Source organism: Eschrichtius robustus, chromosome 2 (genome assembly GCF_028021215.1).
Source record: "Eschrichtius robustus isolate mEscRob2 chromosome 2, mEscRob2.pri, whole genome shotgun sequence".
NCBI lineage: Eukaryota > Metazoa > Chordata > Mammalia > Artiodactyla > Eschrichtiidae > Eschrichtius > Eschrichtius robustus.
The window spans coordinates 12,471,799-12,493,772 of NC_090825.1; the positions used below are offsets into that span (position 1 = coordinate 12,471,799).

At 43.8% G+C, this 21,974-nt stretch overlaps 1 protein-coding gene across 1 annotated transcript in view; it reads right to left on the minus strand.

Moving 5' to 3' along the window:
• Positions 1-21,974, minus strand: part of ANKH (ANKH inorganic pyrophosphate transport regulator) — a 141,153-nt gene that overhangs the window by 61,664 nt on the left and 57,515 nt on the right. The window contains exon 2 of the mRNA XM_068535162.1: positions 1,420-1,636. Coding sequence (XP_068391263.1) covers positions 1,420-1,636 — 217 coding nt within the window. The remainder of the gene's footprint in view (positions 1-1,419; positions 1,637-21,974) is intronic.

Here is a 21,974-nt window from a genome sequence, read left to right on the forward strand (position 1 = left end):
ATACCATCTATGAAAATGGCCCAGATCAAATCTAGCTGCAGAAGTTTTCTTTAAAACTCAGTGGATATGTTAGTATTCAGGGTTTAAGTTAAGGGGAAGAAGGGCATCTCCTCTCTGCCCCATGCCCTGAAGCTCTGAGCCCAAATGAAATGATCAATAGCAACACTTTGCCTGGATATTTGGCCCATGAGAATCATCCTCTCGTCCACACTGTTCTTAGCACAAAATCCTATGCTGTATTAAAAAGGAAGACCACAAAGGCCTCAGTCTGTTTACTTTTAGATTCACAATTATATGAGTAAACATGAGTTGACACCTGAGTACACTGTAAATGGTTTGGGATGAGTAAACATGAGTTGACACCTGAGTACACTGTAAATGGTTTGGGTTTATCTCCTGGCTCTTCATTCACCACGGACATTCATGGTTCTCATACAACCAGTGCCAAATTTGAAGACACACAATGGGTTTGTGAAGTGTTGTTCACAGGCTCTATGTAACTGGGTTCAGTAGGTGTGCCATTCAATTTTTATGCCAGGTAAGCTAAGCTGTTTTGAAGCCAAAAGGTTCTGAGATCATGCCCTTAGGGTTTTTTATTACCACCAAGAAGGCAGCAGAAGTAGAACTCCAGCTCTAAAGGAAGGGGCTTTCCCAGGTCTTGGGGAAACCGTAGGCCAGTCACTGTGTGTGATAAAATTTTCTTGTTGTTTCATGGAAAGAATGTTATGCCCAGAGTATTGAGTCTCATCTAAAATAGAAACATGGGGCCCTAAAATGAGATAATTTTAATACATAAAACAATCTCCTTTGTTTTCACTGCTGATAAGAATTAATCCTGAATAACACTCATTCTATTTTTATTCTTAAGATTGAGTCTGATAAGATAAACACCAAGGTCCTACTGTATAGCACAGGGAACTATATTCATTATCTTCTAATAAAGTATAGTGGAAGAGAATCTGAAAAAGAACATATCTATATACTGCATATATATGATATACATATACGTATATATATATAGCTGAATCACTGTGCTGTACACCTGAAACTAACACAACATTATAAATCAACTATACTTCAATTAAAAAAGAAAACAGTAAGTAATGTCTGTCTCTAACAAAAGCACCTGACATTTTTTTGACCTTACTGAATGCTAATCCTAGATCTGCTCACCTGTTAATGAAACTCCTCCCTCACTGACACAGGGTTTGGGAACCAGAGACATAGAGCTTGCCAGACAAAGGACATTTTCTTTTCTTGACCTAGGAGCACAAACTCCATTCCTTCCAACCCTTAAAATTGTCATGATATTTAATAATTATGGAAGATATCACTTACTACAATCAATACACGAAAATAAATTAAGAGGAAGAAGGAATTAGCAAAGCTAGATTCTTAAAGGACGGCCAACAGCCTTACCTATGAGGGTGTGGAAGACAGCAGCTATGGCACCAGCCACCACCATGCACAGGACCGCTTTGGTCCTGTCCCGCTTGCTGTTCACAAACACCAGGCCCACATTCTTGAAGTCACTCATGGGGCCCGTGAAGAACTTCATCAAGGAGTAGGCCAGCCCGTAGCTGGCCAGCATCTCCACTGCATCTTCCTTGACAGCAGCAATGCCCCGGTTCAAGGCCTGCGGAGGGAAGAAACCCACAAACAGCATTAGGAACGGCGTCTTGGGGCTTCCCTGGTGGCGCAGTGGTTAAGAATCCGCCTGCCAATGCAGGGAACATGGGTTCGAACCCTGGTCCGGGAAGATCCCGCATGCCGCGGAGCAACTAAGCCTGTGCGCCACAACTGCTGAGCCTGCGCTCTAGAGCCCGCGAGCCACAACTACTGAGCCTGCACACCTAGAGCCCGTGCTCCGCGACGAGAAGCCACCGTAATGAGAAGCCCGCGCACCACAACGAAGACCCAACACAGCCAAAAATAAATAAATAAGAAACGTCGTCTTATCTCCTACAATAAAACTCAGCAGGTCATGTTTCCATAGGCACTCTAGGCAGCTTATAGGGTAAATCTCACTGCAGTTTGATAAAGGTTATTAGTTTTCATTTTCATCCATACTAGCTTCATTTTGAAATATCTTCTTGTGGGGGAGATAGCTGTCTGCTAGGGTGAAAGTAATCGAAAAAACCCAACAAGCATTTTATGTTAATATCAGAAAATAATTCTGAGAAGTTCTGATTAAAAGGTTAACACGTTAAATTTTATTTGTAGGCTGAACCTACATAATAGCAACAGGCATTCTGGAAATGGGTCAGCCACTTTATATGGAGTAGGTGATGGTTTCTCTTTTCCTTTAAGGAAGGTGTGTGTGTGTGTGTGTGTGTGTGTGTGTGAAATACTAGGTATCTGTTATGTATGTATCCTTCACAGCATAAAGTAAGTTCTATGCTATGAAAATAGGTATTGAGGGAAATTATTATACAATCAATGGATGCTATTCACCTGATTCTTACTGTATCTTAACTTGAAATAAATTCCTGATCTCTGTGCAGACAAACAGGAAAAGAAAATCTTTAAACCAAATACACTGTTTTTGAATAATTCTTGCTGGAGAAGATGTGGTCATAGAATATTCTGTTTTAACCATCCTCCATGAGGGACCCTCTGAGGTACTGGTGGCCTTGTCAGGATGGCATTTCCAAACTAACTTTCCCACCTGGTAGACAATAAAGTAGACTGGAGGTAGTGGGAATGGATGTCCAGGAAGAAGAACTTTATTTTAAAAATGTCCCCAGAACTTCGCCTCTGTCTTTAGGCACAGGCAACTGGCTGGGTGGGAGAGTCAGCTTTCTGTATAGTAATACACTTTTAATTAGTTAATTTATTTGTATTGAAGTATAGGTGATTTACAGCGTTGTGTTAGTTTCTGGTGTACAGCAAAGTGATTCAGTTGTACATATGTGTGTATATATATCTACTTTTTCAGATTCTTTTTCATTATAGGTTATTACAAGGTATTGAATATAGTTCCCTGTGCTATACAGTAGGACCTTGTTGGTTACCTATTTTATATATCGTGGTGTGTATCTGCTAATCCCAAACGCCTTAGTTACCTCTCTTCCCCCTGCCTTTCCCCTTTGGTAACCATGTTTGTTTTCTAAGTCTGTGAGTCTGTTTCGGTTTTGTAAGTAAGTTCATTTGTGTTATTTTTTTAGATTCCACATGGAAGTGATATCATACGGTATTTGTCTTTCTCTGTCTTACTTCACTTGGTATGATCATCTCTAGGTCCACCCATGTTGCTGCAAATGGCATTATTTCATTCTTTTTTGTGAAGCCAAGCTAGCTGACACAGGGGTATAAAAGGTCACCTCCCCTGCCTCACTGTGGGACTGATCACTCTGGTACAATTCACGCTACAGAGCTCCCCGTGGGATCAGGTAGAAGCTAGTCTCCAGCGGAGACCACATCCTTGTTTAACTTTTCCCCACTGCCCACTGCTTCCCTCTCCCCTTCTCCGGAGAGCGCACACTCAGTAAATCACTTGCACAAGAATTTCCCAACGCAGGTTCTGCTTCCAGAATCCCCAGCTCAATACAACTTCTAATTACGTTTCTCTCAGACACAGAGAACAGTGTATGGTTTGTTCTTTTTCCATCTCATCCTTCCCCAATCTATGACTGAAAACTGTTTACGTTTTATTGCTAAAATACGTGTTCGAACTTAAATGATAAAATTGTATATTAGCACAAGTTTTAAAACTATATAGGAGAGCCCCTAAATAATGTAGGATTAGTCTTTTTATATGTCTTGTTGGCAAAATTTTATTCTTTGCTAAAAAGACATTAGCTCTGGCTGGGGCATCAACGGCAATGCTTTCTATTTCCACCAGCTGTTCCATGATGGAGTCCTAAACCCAGCGGCACGAGAGAAGAAAGAAGGGCACAGGGAAGAACGGCTCTGTCAGCAGGACTGGGTGTGAAAACTCCACTGAGCTCAGCAATTATGGTAATTTGAGGAAAGAGCACAGGGTTTAGAGCCAGGCAGACATGACTGGATCCGCTTCTACCACTTAAGTACTGAGTGGCCTTGGCCATGGTACTTATTCTTGCTGAAATAATGGATCTTAGATTGTCTATAAGTAGTGTACAGGGCACCACCCATGGCTGGCCTAGAAAAGGCACTTGAAAGCAAGGATTTATGTCTATATTGTTTACCACTGTACACCTACCACCTTGCTACCTTATAAACACTCAAATATTTGTTGGATGAATGAATGAACTAGGTATTTTTTACCAGGAATTTCAATGTTGGTACTAATTTGTATGCACTTTAAGAAAATCACATTTTGATTGTAAGATGAAGATGTTATTACTTGTAAGATTTACTATTGACTTAACATTTTTATTGGCCAAATTAAATGTACATCGTGATGGGAAAACATATCCTGATTTCAAGAAGCATTAAAATATAAGAAAAAAGAGCTTTAGAATTGAGGAGGTATGCTATATTAATATTATTAGCCTTTTTATTATTTCCATTTTCAGTACTTTCCCCAATTTGTTCACTTCCTAATTTTATGATTTTCTTTTGATACCAGAAATATTAAGTTATTATGTAGTTGATCCTTCATTTCATGGAGTTTCTTTCCATGCTTTTGGACTCTGTCATTCTTACCCATCTTTAGCTAAGGTAATTTTGTCTAGTTTATAGTTTCATTTGCGCATTTAGCTTTTTACTCCTCCTGGAACTTATGCTGTGAGGTATGGCTTAAAATTAACTTTCTCATAATAGTTTACTTCTTCAACACCAGTTTGAATAAAACACCCATTGCCCACTTATTTGTGATGTTTTCTTATCAGCCATTAGTTCTTATACTTCCTTCCATCACCTATTGTTTGCTTTACCTGCCTGTCTCAATTTGCTTACCCTATTTTTCTTCATAGCATGTTCATTACCTGACATTATATTGTCTATTTACTTGTTATTTGTCTTTCTGCCTATCTTCTCCATTTGAATGTAAGCTCCAGGGCACAAAGAGAACTTTGTCTGGTTCACACCACATCCCCAGACCTAAACATGATAGGGGATCACATGATAGGTGAACAATAAGGATGAAAGAGTGAAGTGAAATATACACGAACAGGATAAACATTTCCTGTGATGGGTACTGAAGAAATGAAATTAATGAGCTGGGGTTTCCTTGGAGAGCTTATTCAGATGAACTAGACAAGGAAACCCCTTCAGAGAGGTGATATTTGAGCTGAGAGATGAAGAATGAACACCTGTATAAAGAGTTGGAGGAAGGCACAGGCCTGCAGGAGGGCTTAGTGTTCTTAAGGAACAGAAAGGCAGCCAGTGAGAGTAGAGGGGAAGAGGTGAACTTGGAAAAGTAGACAATGCTGAGGTCATTCCAGGTCACAGCGAAGAACACGGTGCTTTGTTCTAGCAGTGGGAAGCCATCAGATGGTCCAAGTAGAGGTGGGACAGAGGCTCCTGTTGGCTGCAGGGATGGGCATGGCCTGGAGAGGGACACGCAGAGCAGCAAACCAGGAGTTCTGTGGTAATCCAGGTCAGAGAAGGCGATGGCTTGGACTAGGGGGCGTAGGAAAGACGGAGAGAAGTAGGTTGACTTGAGAGCTTTTTGGAGGTAAAATAAATGGACCTGGTGACGGACTATGTGGTGGGTGTGAGGAAAAGGGAGAAATCAAAGCTGACTGTTGACTTTTTTGGCTTGAGTCATTGGTCAAATGGTGTTGCTACTTACTGAGATGAAGGGACTGGGGGAGGGAAGGTTTGGGAGGAAAAGGCAAGACCTCCACTGGGGAGTCCCCTATTGGGTGTGAGACACCCATAGCATTCCAAACACAGAAGTCAGGTAAGATAGTTGACTACGTGAGCCTGGTGTCCAGGGGACATCTCGGCTATGGACATTTGAAGGTCGTCAGCATACAGACAGCATCTAAAGGCAGGAGACTAAACGAGATTATCTAGACAGGGTATAGATAGAAGGGAGTCTGAGATTCAGCCCTGTAGCACTCCAGAAATAAATTTAAACATTAAGTATGTGGCGAGCCTTCCATGTTACCTGGGGGTTATAAGGATGCCGTAGTTCAGCATCCGTCAGTTAGCTACTACTGTTCTGGCCACGTCACTCACGAGCCCTGCCGCATCTCTAGCCAAGACCAGGAAGAACAGCCACTGTGGCTGGGAAAGAGGAAGAGCTATGGCCTTGAAATTCAGCTAAGAAAGTGTCTGAGATGTCTTTGGAATGAATTAGGCCTGGAGTCACAATTCTGTCCCAAGATTGTTGTAAGTACAGAGGTTCACCGGCTGTTCAGAGGCAAGTGTCTAAACATTCATGGGCTTTCCAGAGTAAAGACACTTTAAATTAGGGCCACATCTACCGAGACTCCAACTACTGTAAATATGAAGCTGACCTTCAACCCCAGCCTGGTTCTGGTCCCAGATGGCATGGCACGGGGTCCTCCTCACACTTCACATCAGCATTCTCTGTGCTGTGGGTAGTCGTCAATATGTAATGTCTGACTTCAAAACTTATCTGGCTCCAGAAGGCTTTTCTTGGGTCCTACCTGCCTTAGTAAATCCCAGTGTCTGCCAGGTTCATGGTGTTCTAATGCCTAATTTTTTCCCCCAGAAAGTCAGCAAAACTACAGGATATTAAAAAGTGAAACAAAACAAAACCCAAAACCCAAAAAACCACAGCCTCCAGGGAAATGGCTAACAAATCCCATGTGATCTCCCTGGTATGAACTGCCTTAGATCTTTAAACCCTAAAAGGGATCCTGACATTTTAAACTTGGGCTCTAGAGACCAGAAACATCTCTAACTGCCGACTGAGCGTCTTTAAACCAAGAGTCACCACCCCACCCCAGGCCTGCCAATCATTTCACGCCAGTGTTAACAGCGAGTGTTCCTTAACAGCTGGGCGCTGGGTGGAGTGTTGTACCTCCTCCCCTCCCCTGGCCCCCGGGAGCGGGTCCAGGAGGTGATACCCTGTCCCTGAGAGTAGGTCTGGTGTCCAGGCGGCACAGCTGATCTCCTGTCCGTGAGATCTGTGAGGGTCTCTCTGTTCCTCCCCCTCTAGCTACTCTAAACTTCATTAAACTTGTCACCTTCTTGACTCCCCCATCTTCTCCCTCCTCCTGCCTGTCCTTCCTTACTCTACCCTACATTTCAGAGTCGTCACCTTAACCTCACCCTTGTCAGTACCCACAACTCACTGTCCGCAAATCTCTGACCTTGGATTCATCTCATTATTTACCTATTCCACTCTTATCTAGATTTGCAGACTTCTACTTGGGCTTTGGGAGCGGCTGGAATCAAATGTACAACACAGGGTGCTGCCACTACACACTCATTGTCTCCATCCTCAACCGGGCTGCTCACTGCTCAGTTATCTGTCCATCTTTCCCACCCCTGCTCTCTGTATTCCTGGGCTGCCTCGTTCCCTCTTTCTCAGCAGATAAACTCACCTCTTACTTCATCTGCAAGATGGAATCCATCAGGTAGAAACTAAATTTCTTGTTGCTTCTCTCCCTAAAATGATCCTCAACAAAACACATCTGCCCCAAACCCTTCTTCACCTCCTCTCTCTCGTTATGATGGAAAGGCCAGTCTGACCAGGGTGAGTCTAGGGCTATCCCCCTGGGTCTCTGCATTTCTGCCTCTCTGACCTTGGCAGGAGCCGCTGTCTTCCTCTCCCGCTTGTCTGATCTTGGCTACTTGACGGGCTCTTTTCCAACCTCATTCTCACATGCTTAAGTCTCTTCCATGTGAAAAATAAACCTTCTCTTGCCTCCTCTCTTCCTCTTGGTACCGCCCTCTTTCTCACCTCCCTTTCACAGATAACTTCTATAAAGTGTTACCTGTGCTCCTTATTCCCACTTTTGTTCTTCCCATCTACTCCTCAGCCTGTTGGAATAGCAGCTCCCAAAGTGCAGGAACCCCGTCTGTAGCCCCAGAACTACAGCTCTAGCACGCTCTGGTCACATGACAGGGAGTCGGCACATAATGCTGTGTTGAGTGCACCCACTGGGTGCTGGCTTCTCTGTCCGCGGCCCTCACACATGCTCTTCCTGCTAAACCAATCGGGCACTTGCTGTCGTCGTCTTTCTGACCCCTGGGCGGATCTACCCTGTTGGCCGCTCCCTCTGTGAAACGCTGTCTCCTCCTTGGCTTCAGTGATGCTGAAGTTTCTAGGCTCTCCTCCAGGCTCTTCTGCTCCAGCTCTTTCTCCGTGATGCCTCCTCTTTCTTTGTCTCAAATCTCGGTGTTCCCAGGGCTCTGCCTGGGGCCCTCGCCTCCCGTCCCTCTCCACTCTGGCTCAGCAATCCCTCCCCCTCCCACAGCTTCAATTACTGCCTGTCTGCTCAGGAGTCTCTGATCCATCTCTCCAGATTTCTCAGGCTTCTCTTAAGCTCCAGACCCACCCATCTCCATCTGAGTGCCCCTGTGGCACCTCACACTGCACATTTCCAAAACTGGGTTCACCATCTACTAGACTACCTGGGTTCCCACAGACCCAGCCTTCCTCTTGGGCTCCCTCTGAATGAATGCATCCCACCCAGAAACCTGAGGATCTCCCTGGATCCCTCTCAGGCCTCGTACGCACAGATGTCCTGGTCCCAAACATACTCTTTCCCTAGCCACTGTTTTTTGTCTTTTGTTTTTTTAAAATAAATTTTATTTATTTATTTATTTATTTTTGGCTGTGTTGGGTCTTTGTTTCTGCATGCGGGTTTTCTCTAGTTGCAGTGAGCAGGGGCTACTCTTCTTTGAGGTGGACGGGCTTCTCGTGGTGGCTTCTCTTGTTGTGGAGCATGGGCTCTAGGCACGCAGGCTTCAGTAGTTGTGGCACGTGGGCTCAGTAGTTGTGGCCCGCGGGGTCTAGAGTGCAGGCTCAGTAGTTGTGGCACACGGGCTTAGTTGTTCCGTGGCATGTGGGATCTTCCCGGACCAGGGCTCGAACCCATGTCCCCTGCATTGGCAGGCAGATTCTTAACCACTGCGCCACCAGGGAAGTCCACCTAGTCACTCTTAATCTGTCCAGTTCTCTCCAGCCCCACCACCATGCCTTGGGTCAGGTCACTCGTGGTGTTCTTATCTCCAAGCCCTCCTTCCCTCCACACTATGGTCAGATCACAAAAACCCAAATTCCTACAAGGGTATCCAAGGTGTTTCAGGGCTGCATCCTGTTCACAGACCGTGGGCCCCACAGATGTTGCTCTAAGTGTCTGTGACAGTGTCCGGCACATGGGTAGACGGCATCCAATAAGTATTTGTTCAATGAGTGACCACTCACAAAGGCCACTCACGATCTGACCTTGCTTGTCTGTCTGGTCTCTACGCTTGCCCTTGCACTATGTTTTACGAGGCTTAAACTGTTTGTAGTTTTCTAGATACGCCATGCTCCCTTTCAGCTAAAGGTCTCTGCTCAAGCTCTTTTCTCTACATAGAATTGCCTCTACCCCTGTCCCCACTCCCACTCACCTGGTAACCTCATAATCAGTTCAGTTCCCAGGAATCACATATCTGCAAAGCCGTCCCCTAGGCCTAGTCTCCTCTGTGCTCCCTGGCACCCTATACCCCAGGTCCCAATGCTGCACTCATTGGGCTGTACTGTGGTTGCCTGGTTACCAGACTGCCCTTCGTGCCAGATCACTTTGAGGCAGGGTTTGGGCTTATTTGTCACCAGCTTTCCTACATCTACTCAGCACAATGCCTGACAAATAGTTAAAATTCAATATGTGAATGAAGAAATGGGTTAACTAACATCCAGCTGATATATCTGGTCCTTCATAAAAATCTTCCAACTGCAGGTTTGGTTTTTCTGGGTAAATAAACCCATTTTTGGTAGAACCTACATATTTAAAATATGCAAAGAGATGGCAGTAGCACTATACACCTTCCTGTACCTCTGATATTTTCTCATGAGATAGACAGGGATATCCACTGCTATTTCTCCTAAGTCACATGGGCACCCAGTAAGAACTGGGTAAAGGTGATTCCTTAACTGCAGACACACAGACATAGACAGGATGCAACAGGGGGCACATGATTAGCCTCTAAAGTATAAAGCTTAAGCAAAGGTTTTTTCCGACTTTTTTTTTCCATGTCCTTTGGATGTCAACTGGCATATAGGACAAGCTGTTCCCCTATGAAGTCAAATCCTGTAACAGAAGTCAGCTGCCGTGAAAAGAAAATCAGAAGTTTAGATTCAAAGGAGAACCTTCTCGGAGAAGCTGAGAGAACCCTGCTAAGAGCTAAGTGTGCCCTGACAGGTAACCAGGGTGATAATCTCCAAATGTGAAAGGATGGGTGCCAGGAAGGGCAACAAGGCTTGGAGAGAGACGGTCACACAGTTCAGGAAGTGCCCAGGGCGGTTGGACTCGGATCCTGTAACTGACATTCATGGCCATACGGTAGAAAAATGATCACACTGCTCATATAGAAATGGCTCTTCAAATTCTTCCACAAAAAGGTGCTGAGTGGACACAGATGAACATATCTATGAAACAGAAACAGACTCATAGACGTAGAGAACAGACTTGTGGTTGCCAAGGGGGAGGGGGCATGGGGGAGGGATGGACTGAGTTTGGGATTAACAGATGCAAACTATTACACACAGAATGGATAAGCAACAAGGTCCTACTGTGTAGCACAGGGAACTATATTCAATATCCTGAGATAAACCATAATGGAAAAGAAAATAAAAAAGAATGTACATATGTGTATAACTGATTCATTTCGCTGTACAGCAGAAATTAACACAGCATTGTAAACCAACTATACTTCAATTAAAAAAAAACATATTGCTGTCAGAAAAAGGTGTTGAGTTGGAAATTGGTATTGTTCCCTAAAATAGCAGTGAGATTATTATATGAAAGGCTGAAAGTCCCCTTATTTTACTTTTAGTAAGATGAATACTTCCTTCACTTGCCTCATCCTGGATGAGAAAAACCAGTGGGACACAGGGCTGGGTAATCTTCTGTCTTTAATAAAAGACCACTCCTCTGTCTACAGCTTCAACGCTCCCGTTACACCTTCTATGACATGAAGCAAACTCAACCATTACTGTGGCAAAAGAATACAGTTTAAAAATCTTTCTCAAACCCAAGGTCCTCAGAAAATTTGCATTTGTGGAAGTGTGGAAAATTCAGAAGTACACGTGGAGGCAAAGCTACCTGTGGGAACAGCGTCTTCCAATGACATAGATAATCAGCAACCTTTGGATTTCAATCCCCTCAAAGAGTCTGGGTTCCTATAATTTTCCACTGTTATTGTTCTGTTCGTCTGTATTTTAAAAAGTGGTTTGGGTTAAATTAGATCATTTGTCTTCCCGGTAGTTTTCTAGCCATGTTTTATTTTCTCAAGGATCTATACCCCTCTAAAGGAGACACCTCGCTCTGTCTAGCTGGAGCTCTGGCCAAGAACTTGACACCCACACATGAGGTTGTGGTTTACAGGGAGTGGCAGTAAAAGGAAGCCTGGTCTCTTTGGTCGTCAGAGTCATTGCGCTGTGCAGTGCTATCCATATTTAGTGCTTCCTGGAAACTCAGAGACAACACAAGGCAAGTCCAAAATATACCACTGGTTTTCTCTGTCACTTCTCACACCTCGACAGGAGTTTCTACACAGAACAAACAACCAAACAGGTACCACATTTGGCTAACTCAGTTTTCTCCTGTTGGTTTCTTTCATACTTCAGGGAAAACAAAAAGCATTTTACGCCTGATGTATTAATCTAGAAATGTGTTAGTTCGTTCAAGGATATATTTTAGTGTCATAGGACACTCCTCAGATCCTCTTGACCTTTCATTTAAACATGAAGCTTATATACCTAAATTTAACTGTAATTCAAGACGGTCGGAGGCTTGACAAGGAAGAAGTATTACTATGAAAATTCCAGTGTACTTTAAAAAAACCAAAGATTCCCATGTCATTTAAGATTCCTTACTTATTTCTCACCTTGATCTCCCATCTTTACTGTTGTGAAAATTTCCATTTCCAACTAATTTTTAATACTTATAAGGTTATATGGTCCCCAAATGATGCTATCTCTTGGTTAGTATCTTAAGACTATGTCTATTCCACTGTAGAACCGAGTTTAAAATGCTTCTTTATTAACAAAACAAAACTAAACTAAACAGCTCACACAACAACTCCATGAACAACAGTCTGGAATAGATTGACTCTGGGATCGGGGGAGTCTTTTTACTAACTTTCTATGCTTTCTCTCTGCCTACATACTTACGCACCCTGCTTACGTACATACTCTCGCCATGATTAGGAGTAGATTCTTTTTCTTGATTTCTCTAGCACCTTAAATTTGGCTGTAGATCTCTGAGCAAGCAGCTCCGAAGCTCTGTTCCTTTTTCTGACTCAACTGCAACATTCTGAAATGTCATCTATGAACTTCTATTGACATTTACAAATGCATTTATTCTAAGAGAAGAAGAAGCGAATGCCTATTTGCATTTGGAGCTTATGAAACCCAATGACCACCATAATAATGACGATGAAACTATCCCGGCTAACATTTCCGGAGTGCTTGCTCTCTGACGGACACTGTTCTGAGATCTTTACATCTCCCGACCACTCTGTGAGGGATGTACTATTATTTCCCAGCTTACTGGTGAGAACACTGGTACATGGAGAGGCTAAGCCACTTGTCCAGGGCGACACAGAGCTGGGAGAAGAATCCAGAACATCTTGACCTCTGGGCTTGAGATCCTAACCAGCACTCTATTATCCTGAACCAAGCCCTCTTTCCACTTTGAATTAGATATCGCAGTTGGGGCCAAATGCTTACTCTAAACAGAGAGGATCAGCTGAGCAGAACAAAGAGAACTTTTGGATAAAGATGGATTTTTATGGACAATTCCAAAGACCCTGAAGCAAAGATTATCTTTTAAACTATAATGTGTAGCAAGCGCTACAAGCGTAAATGTGGAGGATGAATGGAGTGAGGCTGAAGTCATCAAATATCTGAGCCGTGCCAAGAAAATGAGGATAAAGGAAATCAGGTCACTAATGCTCTGCCATCAGCACCACACAGCATGGCGAAGGGTACAGACGAAACCTGGGAACACAGCACCACGTGGGCTGTCTTCCCAAGCTCATGCACCAGTTCCCCATCACTAGGGTGGTAGAAATGCTAAGAGGCTCTCCACGGTGGCCTTCTGGAGACATGGACAAGAATGTATATGAGCTTCTCTTCTGCATGGGATAATGCACCATCCCAGTATCTTTAACTTGTGCAAAAGTTTTACTTGCTTCTCAACTGTGGGATTCATTTATTTCTGCTTGGGGTTCAGCTATGACTCACTGCTGGTATTTATATAACCGGGCACATGTCAAGTTTTGTGAAAGATTTCTAAGGGCCTGGGCCTTTTGATCTGATTGTTTTTAGGAGGCTAGTGAGAGTCAAAATTAGTCATTAAACAGGTTAGTCCATCCAGCCCATGGATGTTCCAAACTAGTGTTGCACACACACGTGCACACATGCACAGACACGTACACATGCTGAGAGAGGAACCCCGACAAAATTCAAATGGACCATATTTAATGTGACAAAGCTGTCCTCAGTGGTTGCTTTGCTGTGTGCAAGTAGGTTTGTCATGACCTCCCCATGACCCCATTGCTATTACTGGTCTAAATTACTGATCCGACTTAAGAGATTCTAGGTAAAGTAAAATCATCTCACTGAATCAACTGTTTAGAACACAAAACAAGAAAGGACAAAGAATGTCACTGTAGCACAAGCAAATCGGGAAAGTCCAATGGTGTCGATAGTGGTAGGAAGGATTTAAGAATTATATATCCTGGGCTTCCTTGGTGGCGCAGTGGTTGAGAATCTGCCTGCCAATGCGGGGCACACGGGTTCGAGCCCTGGTCTGGGAGGATCCCACATGCCGCGGAGCAACTAGGCCCGTGAGCCACAACTACTGAGCCTGCGCGTCTGGAGCCTGTGCTCTGCAACAAGAGAGGCCGCGACAGTGAGAGGCCCGCGCACCGCGATGAAGAGTGGCCCCCGCTCGCCGCAACTGGAGAAAGCCCTCGCACAGAAACGAAGACCCAACACAGCCATAAATAAATAAATAAATAAATAAATAAACCCAAAGTTAAAAAAAAAGAACTAACATGAGACAAGATGGTGGATGTATTAAAAAAAAAAAAAAAGAAACAAGTGAAATGAACTTTAAAAAAAAAAAAAGAATTATATATCCTGAACTTACTTTGTCTTTACGACTATAATCATGCTTTGTGCCAAATATTTTTCACCAAGAAAAGTGATATGATCACTTCAAAGCACTGAAGTGCTTTGAAAATTTCTAGAGTAAAGAGAGAATGAATACATTTTTGTCACCTACTATTTCATGTATATAATAATGAGCCAGTAAACACACATGCTGAACTTCATTCTGTAAATCCAGATTTACTGTAATTCAGATTTTGGATCTCTGAAAATCAGGGTAGCCTGAAGTGCTGTCTTGCTCCAGCCCTTTGGCCTACACGAACGAGGGGGTGAAGGTGACCCAGTGAAAGGAGACATCTGCGCCCCTGTCCACTTGGCCCCTGGAGCCCCAAAGGATGCTGCAGCCATAGAAGCATATTTGTTGAGGGCGTAAATAATTCATTCAAGAAATTTGATTTATGGATCACATGAAGGATACCAACCTCTTACATATGCAGTACGGCAGAGCCTTGAATGTACCTTCACACGCTATCTCATTGGCTGTATCTAACAATGCTACAACAACAGGGTAGGTACTGAAAATTCCCGTTTTGTAAAAAAGGAAACAAGGTTCAAAGAGATTCCGTGACTTGCCCAAGGTTTTTGGTTAATATATGGTGTAGCCCAAAGCAGAAGCCTGGGAGACCGTTAGGCTGGTGCTCTTCCCTCCTTCAACACTAGACTGAAGACGGTGGGTGGAGGGGTGGCGTTGGGATAGACATCCCCCCACTGTCAACAAGGCAGGGGGAGGGGCGTGCATGTCCTCACACAGAAATGTCCTTACCCATCCAGACGGTTATTATTAGAGATAATTATTACTAAAGGAAATTGTTACTTTTACCTGATGGCAATGGAGTTTGGGGAATTGGAGAGCCCTTATAAGAAAGGTAGGTTAGGCCGGGTTAAAACTTCCTTGAGGTCTTTCCCTTTGAAAGGAGTCAAGGGCAGGCTCCTGGCTTTGAGTGACACTGCCGTTGGTGGCAGAGCGTGGCCTGGTCAGCCTCGACCCTGCAGTCTGGGCAGAGAGGTCCTACAGGATGAGCAGTGAGGAATGCTCCTTGGACCCAAGCTTCCCGTGAGCACCCGAGAAGGGCGTCTGTTAAAGTAGTACAGCTCCATTCAAGGCCCCAGTGATTCCAAACGGTAAGGTGGTGTCCCGGCTGACAGTGGGACAGGAGCTTGGGCACAACCTGGGTCCAGACAGGCCTACTGGTCACACTCAGGGCTACTTCTGTGCCTCCAGGATAGAGTCGACAGCTAATGTATCTCTCCTGGTACAAACTAAGAACGCACAGTGAAGCTTCCCCCAAATACCCACTGCCCACATGGGGTTATTGAAGCCTTTTCAAGTCCTGTGACATTTCCACAGACTCGAGACCCCACAGGAAAAAGGACTGATACGTAGTACCAGCCCTAAGTCTTACCAGTTGACATTGACATTATTTTAAAGCATCATTTAAGAAAATATTAATATAAGTGGGTAGGAGGCGCACGCCCTAGTAAAACTCCTTATCATATGTTTGTTATTTAAGAGTAATGTGTTGAGGAAACAAAGAAAAGCCAATTTTTCTTTGTTTCTGATGGCACAGTCTGTCTTATTAGACTAATAAACTGCCTCACTCCCATTATAAAAGAGAGATAACTACACAATTCTTGGGAATAAACTCAACAAGGAGTATGGTTAAGAACCTTAAATAAAGAAAACCATAGAATTTTCTTGAAGTTCATAAGACGGAAAGAAAAAGGCAAGCTATGTTCCTTGAGGAGAAGACAGTGTTATGAATATAACAGAAATCTTTCTGAATTCACCTGTAAGCTTAATGGAGCTTCAGTAAAAATTCCAGCAACGTGGGTGTTCATTTGCACCTGGGTAAAATGATCTTCAACTTTGTATGAGAGGATAACCAAGAAAATATGATAAAGAAGTCTAGTGAAGGGGAGCTTCGTTCACCGGGTACTGAAGTCCCCAAGAACAGGCAACTCACAGGAGGAAAAGTACCAATGAAACGTACACGCCTGAAAAGATGCTCTACTCTGACAGTAGAGCAGTTAGGGAAGTAAAAATGGAAACAAGACTGCCATCAGATTAAACACGAAAACGACGGATAAAATCCAGGGCTGGTGAAGATACGGCAGAAAAGGAAATTTCATACAGTATTGGCTGGAGTGTAAACGGTTATAGTCTTGTGGCAAAGGAATATGTCAAAAAGTATTAAAATTTAAAGTGTACCAACTCCTTGATCCAGCAATGCCCCTTTAGTATCTATCCAAACAAAATAAAGCCCTAATACGTGATGCCACCCATACAAAGGCGTTCATTAAAGCATTCTTTGAAATGGCAGACAGTTGACGACAATCTGTCTGCCAATATGGGAAAGGCTGAGTAATTATGGTTATTATTTGGTGCATGCACGGTCCATGCACATAGGGGCATGCTGACCAGCAATCACAGCGCATGAGGTGCAACTAAACGTATCCAACTAGAAAGAAGCCCGTGATACAGTGCTAAGTAGAAGAAGGTTGCACCATAAGCAATACAGTATATTCTCACTCCACTCCATTAAAAAAATAAAAAAGACACTCAAAATGTGTAAGTATATGGGTATGAGCAGAGAGAAGGTTGGAGAGTGACATATACCACACTCTTAATACTGGTTATTTTAGGAGAGGTGGGATGAAGGGGGGCAGGAAGAGGAAAATTAGCAACTTTACACTCATATCTGTATGGTTTTACTTATGACAAAGAACACATGTTACTTTCATAGTTTAAAACAACAACAAAAAAAGAATACACACAAAAGAGATGAAATGTCTAATTCTCAGGGGCAAAGCCAGAGGACCGCCCCACAAAGCAAAGGGTGATAGGTTATTGGCGTGCTTTTTGTGATCACCTGGCATGACGCCACTTAGAAGGAATCCTCCATTCATCTCGCTTGAAAAACGTCCTGATTTCCGACAGTTTAAACACAAGGCTGAATTCTAGAAGCCGTGTGCTGTCCAAAAGACAGTTGCAAGTCTCCAAAATCGAGACCTCTGAGCGTGAGAAAAGAGGAACCTTCTCTCGTTTAACTCACCCTCCTGCTGCCACTTGTTTAAGCCCTTTGTTACCTACTTCTGCCTTTTGTGACTTTAACACCTAAGTCATGATATACTTATGAATAAGTAACACAACAATTATAACACAGTCTGACTACAGCAGAAGGGCATTTAATCCAGTCTGCAGGGGCAGAGAAGGCTTCTTGGAGTTCTGTGAACTTAACGGGACAATCAGTGCTCACCTTGGGAAGACTCCAACCTCTGAATTTCCTTGCTGTGCTAGCTCTTAATCCTAGCTGAAATGCCAGCATCTGCCCATCCTCTGAGCTCGAGGTTAAGCCTTTCTTTCCGCAGGAACCCCTCTCTAACCAGTTTCAGCCACATGATTGCTCCTGTCATGGGAATTATTGTCATCATTTCTTCATTCATGGAACAATTTCATTCATTCACATATACTTAATGAGTATAGAATATCTGCCTGGAACTGTGCCCTTTATTGACCAATAAACATGACACGATGGTCAGACTGTTAACCTTTTATGGCCACCATGTCACGCACACTGATCAACAAAGAGCACAGGGCCAGGCAAATATGCTGTACTCATTAAGTGTATTTGAATATTTCTTTATATTCACCACAAACCTTAGAATTAAGGGCTTGTATGAATCGTTAATTAGTGAAAGACTGTCCTGAGGATTAGGGCAGTTTTGTATGACAAGGAGGAGGACAGACTCAAGGAGCTGAAGATGGAAAAAGCAGTGGGGAGGAGAGGGACAATACAAAGGCTGAGAGAGTACACATAGAAGGATTATTGCCGCAACCAGTGCTAAGACACAAACACAGCAGTCCAGCTGTAAAAGCAGTACAGATGGGGTGATAAGTCTAATTGCTCAGAATGAGTGGAAAAGGGAACTTTACAACACAGGTGTATGGAATGAGCCCTACATAGCCGTGCAAAAGGAAATGTGTAAAAAAGGTCTACTCTTTGGGTATAACTACGTCTAAACTCATTTGGCATTACATATAACAGCATTTATAGAAGAATTTAAGAATCATTCCAACCTCAATGTTAGAATCGTTTTACCCAGTCTCACTCTGGAGCTTCCTTGTGGCTTAAACGCATGTTTTTGAAACCAACTTTAATATATCCCCACTCTACATTTAGGTCCACTTCAATTACTCTAAACTCGTGTGGCCCAGAGTGTTGGTGACAAAAACGCTAAGCTCCTTTGCTAGAAATTCTTTGAAGTGCTCAGGATCTTGGCTTGATAACCTCTCCTTAACACTTAGGAATAAAGCAAAGTAAACTTTTCTTCCTATTTCACTGAGAGTAAAAGGGAATTTCCCAAGGCTGTCTCTTAAGTTTCTAAATGGTAAAGTGAAGATTTTTTTTAATGGCACATTAAGGATAAAACCAATGGTAATTCTGGATTTTGAGTAGTAAATAGGTTTTCTCATTGCATAAAATAACTCTGACAGTATATCTGAATCTGTTCTAAAGAAAGCTTTATAATCCCTTTCAGTTGCTCAATATAGAATATGATGCTTCCTCACAAGTTAAAATGCGTTAAGATTTCTCCCTTGGTGTTACTAAAAGACCATTTCTACAGAATGAAAGCAAGCTCTTTCTCTATACTTACTTCTATGTGAAGATGAAAGGACACTAAATAGATAAAATATGACATAAACTATTATATCACCTCATTTCTAATGCACATATGAAAGTAAGACTAGTCCCATAGGACCATACCACATGTTTTCTTGGCTGATGCAAAAATTGAAGAATTCAAAGAGAAAAACAGTGATCACGGAAAAACAGGAAGTTCCAACTTTGAAAAACACTCAATCCACCTTCCCTGCAAACCACAAAAAGATTAGGCAAACCAAGTATTTGTTGACATTGGCTGTACATTTTGAAAGGGAATAGAACCTTAAAATATACCTGGAATGAGACTCAAATCCCATTTTCACTGGTTCTCTTTCTTTCTTTTTGGAAAATGTATTTTAAAGGAACTGCTAGGTAGAAATCTAAACTTACATATTCATCCCTGTAGAGATTAACAGCTTTGTATGAAGCTCTGACTGTTTTCAAGTGCTCTCCTAAGTGTATATAGGTGTCTGTGCTGGCCGTCTTCTCATGGGTTTGTCACAGCTCATTTAATCCTTCTGAAAACCCAGCAAGGTAGGGAGTCTTAGTTCTTGTGAGAGATGGAGGGGCTGACACTCATAGGGAAAAATAATTTACCTGAAGTCAGAAAGCTATTAGTGGCAGAATTGGGACTTTGGCCTCTAAATCCAGCAGAGTAAGCTGGGGAGCATGTGGCCCGTCAGGTCAGATCTGAGTTGCCCCCATACTAGCTGTGTTCTCTCGGGCACACGACTTTACTTCTCTGAGATGCAGTATGCTTAGGAAAATAGGAACGCTCGCCCACACTGGTCTCCTGTAGGACAGATTTTAGGATTAACTGAGATTATGTCCATGGAAGTGCTTACTACCAAAGGAGGCTAATCACCAACCCTTTTCTCCCTCCCCCAAATAAGAATTCTGGAGACACGATGGTTTGGACGTCTGTTCTGACCTAAGCCAGAGCACATCAGGGATCTCCAAGGTCCCCATGGGATCTCAGGATGAAATTTTGGTTCAGGGTAGACTGAAAATTACTCCTGAAGACCTGTGGCAGGTCTAAATATCTTCTGGAATTTACTTGCTTTTTAGAGTAGCCACAGCCTGTGGAGAGTTTCAGGCCAAAATTTCCATCCTGAGATACTGGGTCGCACACATATGGCCCTCAGCGTGGTCACAGGGGGTTGGTGCAGGACCCTATTTCTGGGTGATGGATGAGTTTAGCCCTCCAGCAGTGACCGCGTTGACTCAAACTGCCTGAAATTTAAAGCTCCCTTGTCAGTGGGGGAGGAGAGGGGCAGCAAGAAGATAACAGTGATAGGTGCTTTGTGATTTTCATCAAAATCGCAAAGATAAATGAAGGAATTCCCGAAGCACCTTCTATACCAAGTCCCTGAGCTGCCAGACAAGCTCCTCCAGCTTTAATAACCCCTTCCTGCCTCTTTTTTTTTTTTTTTTAATAAACTTGGTTGCCTTGCTGAAAAGATGAGTGGAAATTGGTTTTGAATAAATTCAGCCATGCAGTCAAAATGAGTAGTAGCTAAGCAAAACCAAGCAGACTTCTCATTACTCAAAATATATCCTCATTAATCTGACAGCTTTAGAAGGAAATGTGCACAGTGTGTGTCATGCAGTACTGGTTTTTACATGTTCAAAAGCAGCTTTCAGTGATAGCTCATTAAGTCAAACATATACACAGGTATCTACCTGGGGGCCCTCCCAGCTCTTACTCTCCACCCAGGAAATCTCTGCCGCGCAGGTGCCACATGGACCTGGCCTGTCTGGCAATCACTTGATTAGGAAGACTGGTTCAGTAGCTATTATGTGTCCAGTGCCACGGAGCATACAAAAGAGATGAAGATGAGGTCCCTGCCTTCAAAGAGGCTACGGTGAGAATGTGGAACCAGGAAAGCGTGATTAAAATGCTCCGTGGTGGTAAGATAAGGACCAGCAGTGAGACAACTGGAACAGCAACAGCCACTGTGTGCCCAAGAAGACCTGAACGGTCCTGGGCTGGCTGGGAGGAAGGGGGTACGGCTCTAGTTGGGGGATGGGAGTGATGGAGTAGAGCCTACTCTGGGCTCTAGGAGAAGAGGCTGGGCCTGGGGGAGAGGAGGGATGTGAGGTCAGGTGGGGTCAGGGGACCCCAGGCAGGGGAGTTTAGATTGGACGTGACTGGCCACAGGAAAGACCGAAAGCCTGTGAGTGTAGAGTTTAGAAGACTGATCTGGTAGGAGTGCGTGTAAGGGACTAGAATGGGAAGGAAACAGCCAGAAAACCACCTCTTATCACAATACCACAAGGAACAGGTGTTCAGTCCAGGACCCACGGCGCTGCTAGTAGAAGAGGATGGGGGCCACCATTTATTTTGATGCAAGAAGTAAGATCTGCTTCTCATCTGCCTTGAGCAACCCCCTCCCGGCTCAGTCTCCCTGAGGGCAGGGCCTTATCTAGGTTGTCAATCAACACTGGTGAAAGGAAAGAATGACGTCAGGGTTTCTAGCCGAGGTACAGCAGGGGTGCCACTGCCTGAAGCTGGGTGCCAGAGAACGCAAGCTGAAAACACTACCTGGGACTGTCCATCCTCCAAGTTATGTAAAAAAAATAAAAATAAATAAAACAATACTTAGCTACAACAGAGCCTTAAAAAAAGAGAGGCAGACATTCTTACCAAGTTTAAAGAGGGATATAATCTTTAGGGAGGGATGTTTGACCAGAGCCAGGCTCCCCTGACCTTGACATCTAAGGATCTTGGACTTGAAAAATGCCCACAGGGATACTGTGAGTTGCTGCAGCCTCAACTGATTCCACACTGTGTGCAGTGACAGCTCATGGGACCCTGTTTATCTCTGGACCACGCATGGCCACAGACCTCACCCTAAGTGCCCCCGCCCCTCGTATCTTTGCTCACAGGAATTTCCCACAACCCCGAGGGGTTGTGTTCATGCAGCGCTCACAGCCTGGCAAGGCCTGCAGGGATCGGGGCCAGTGAGATCCCCTGACATCCAGCAGCACAGTTTGCTGGAAGGTACCCAGGCTAAGTGGTCTGAGATGCACGGGGCATGAAGAGGCAGAATACACAGGCCAAGGGCCAGGCAGCC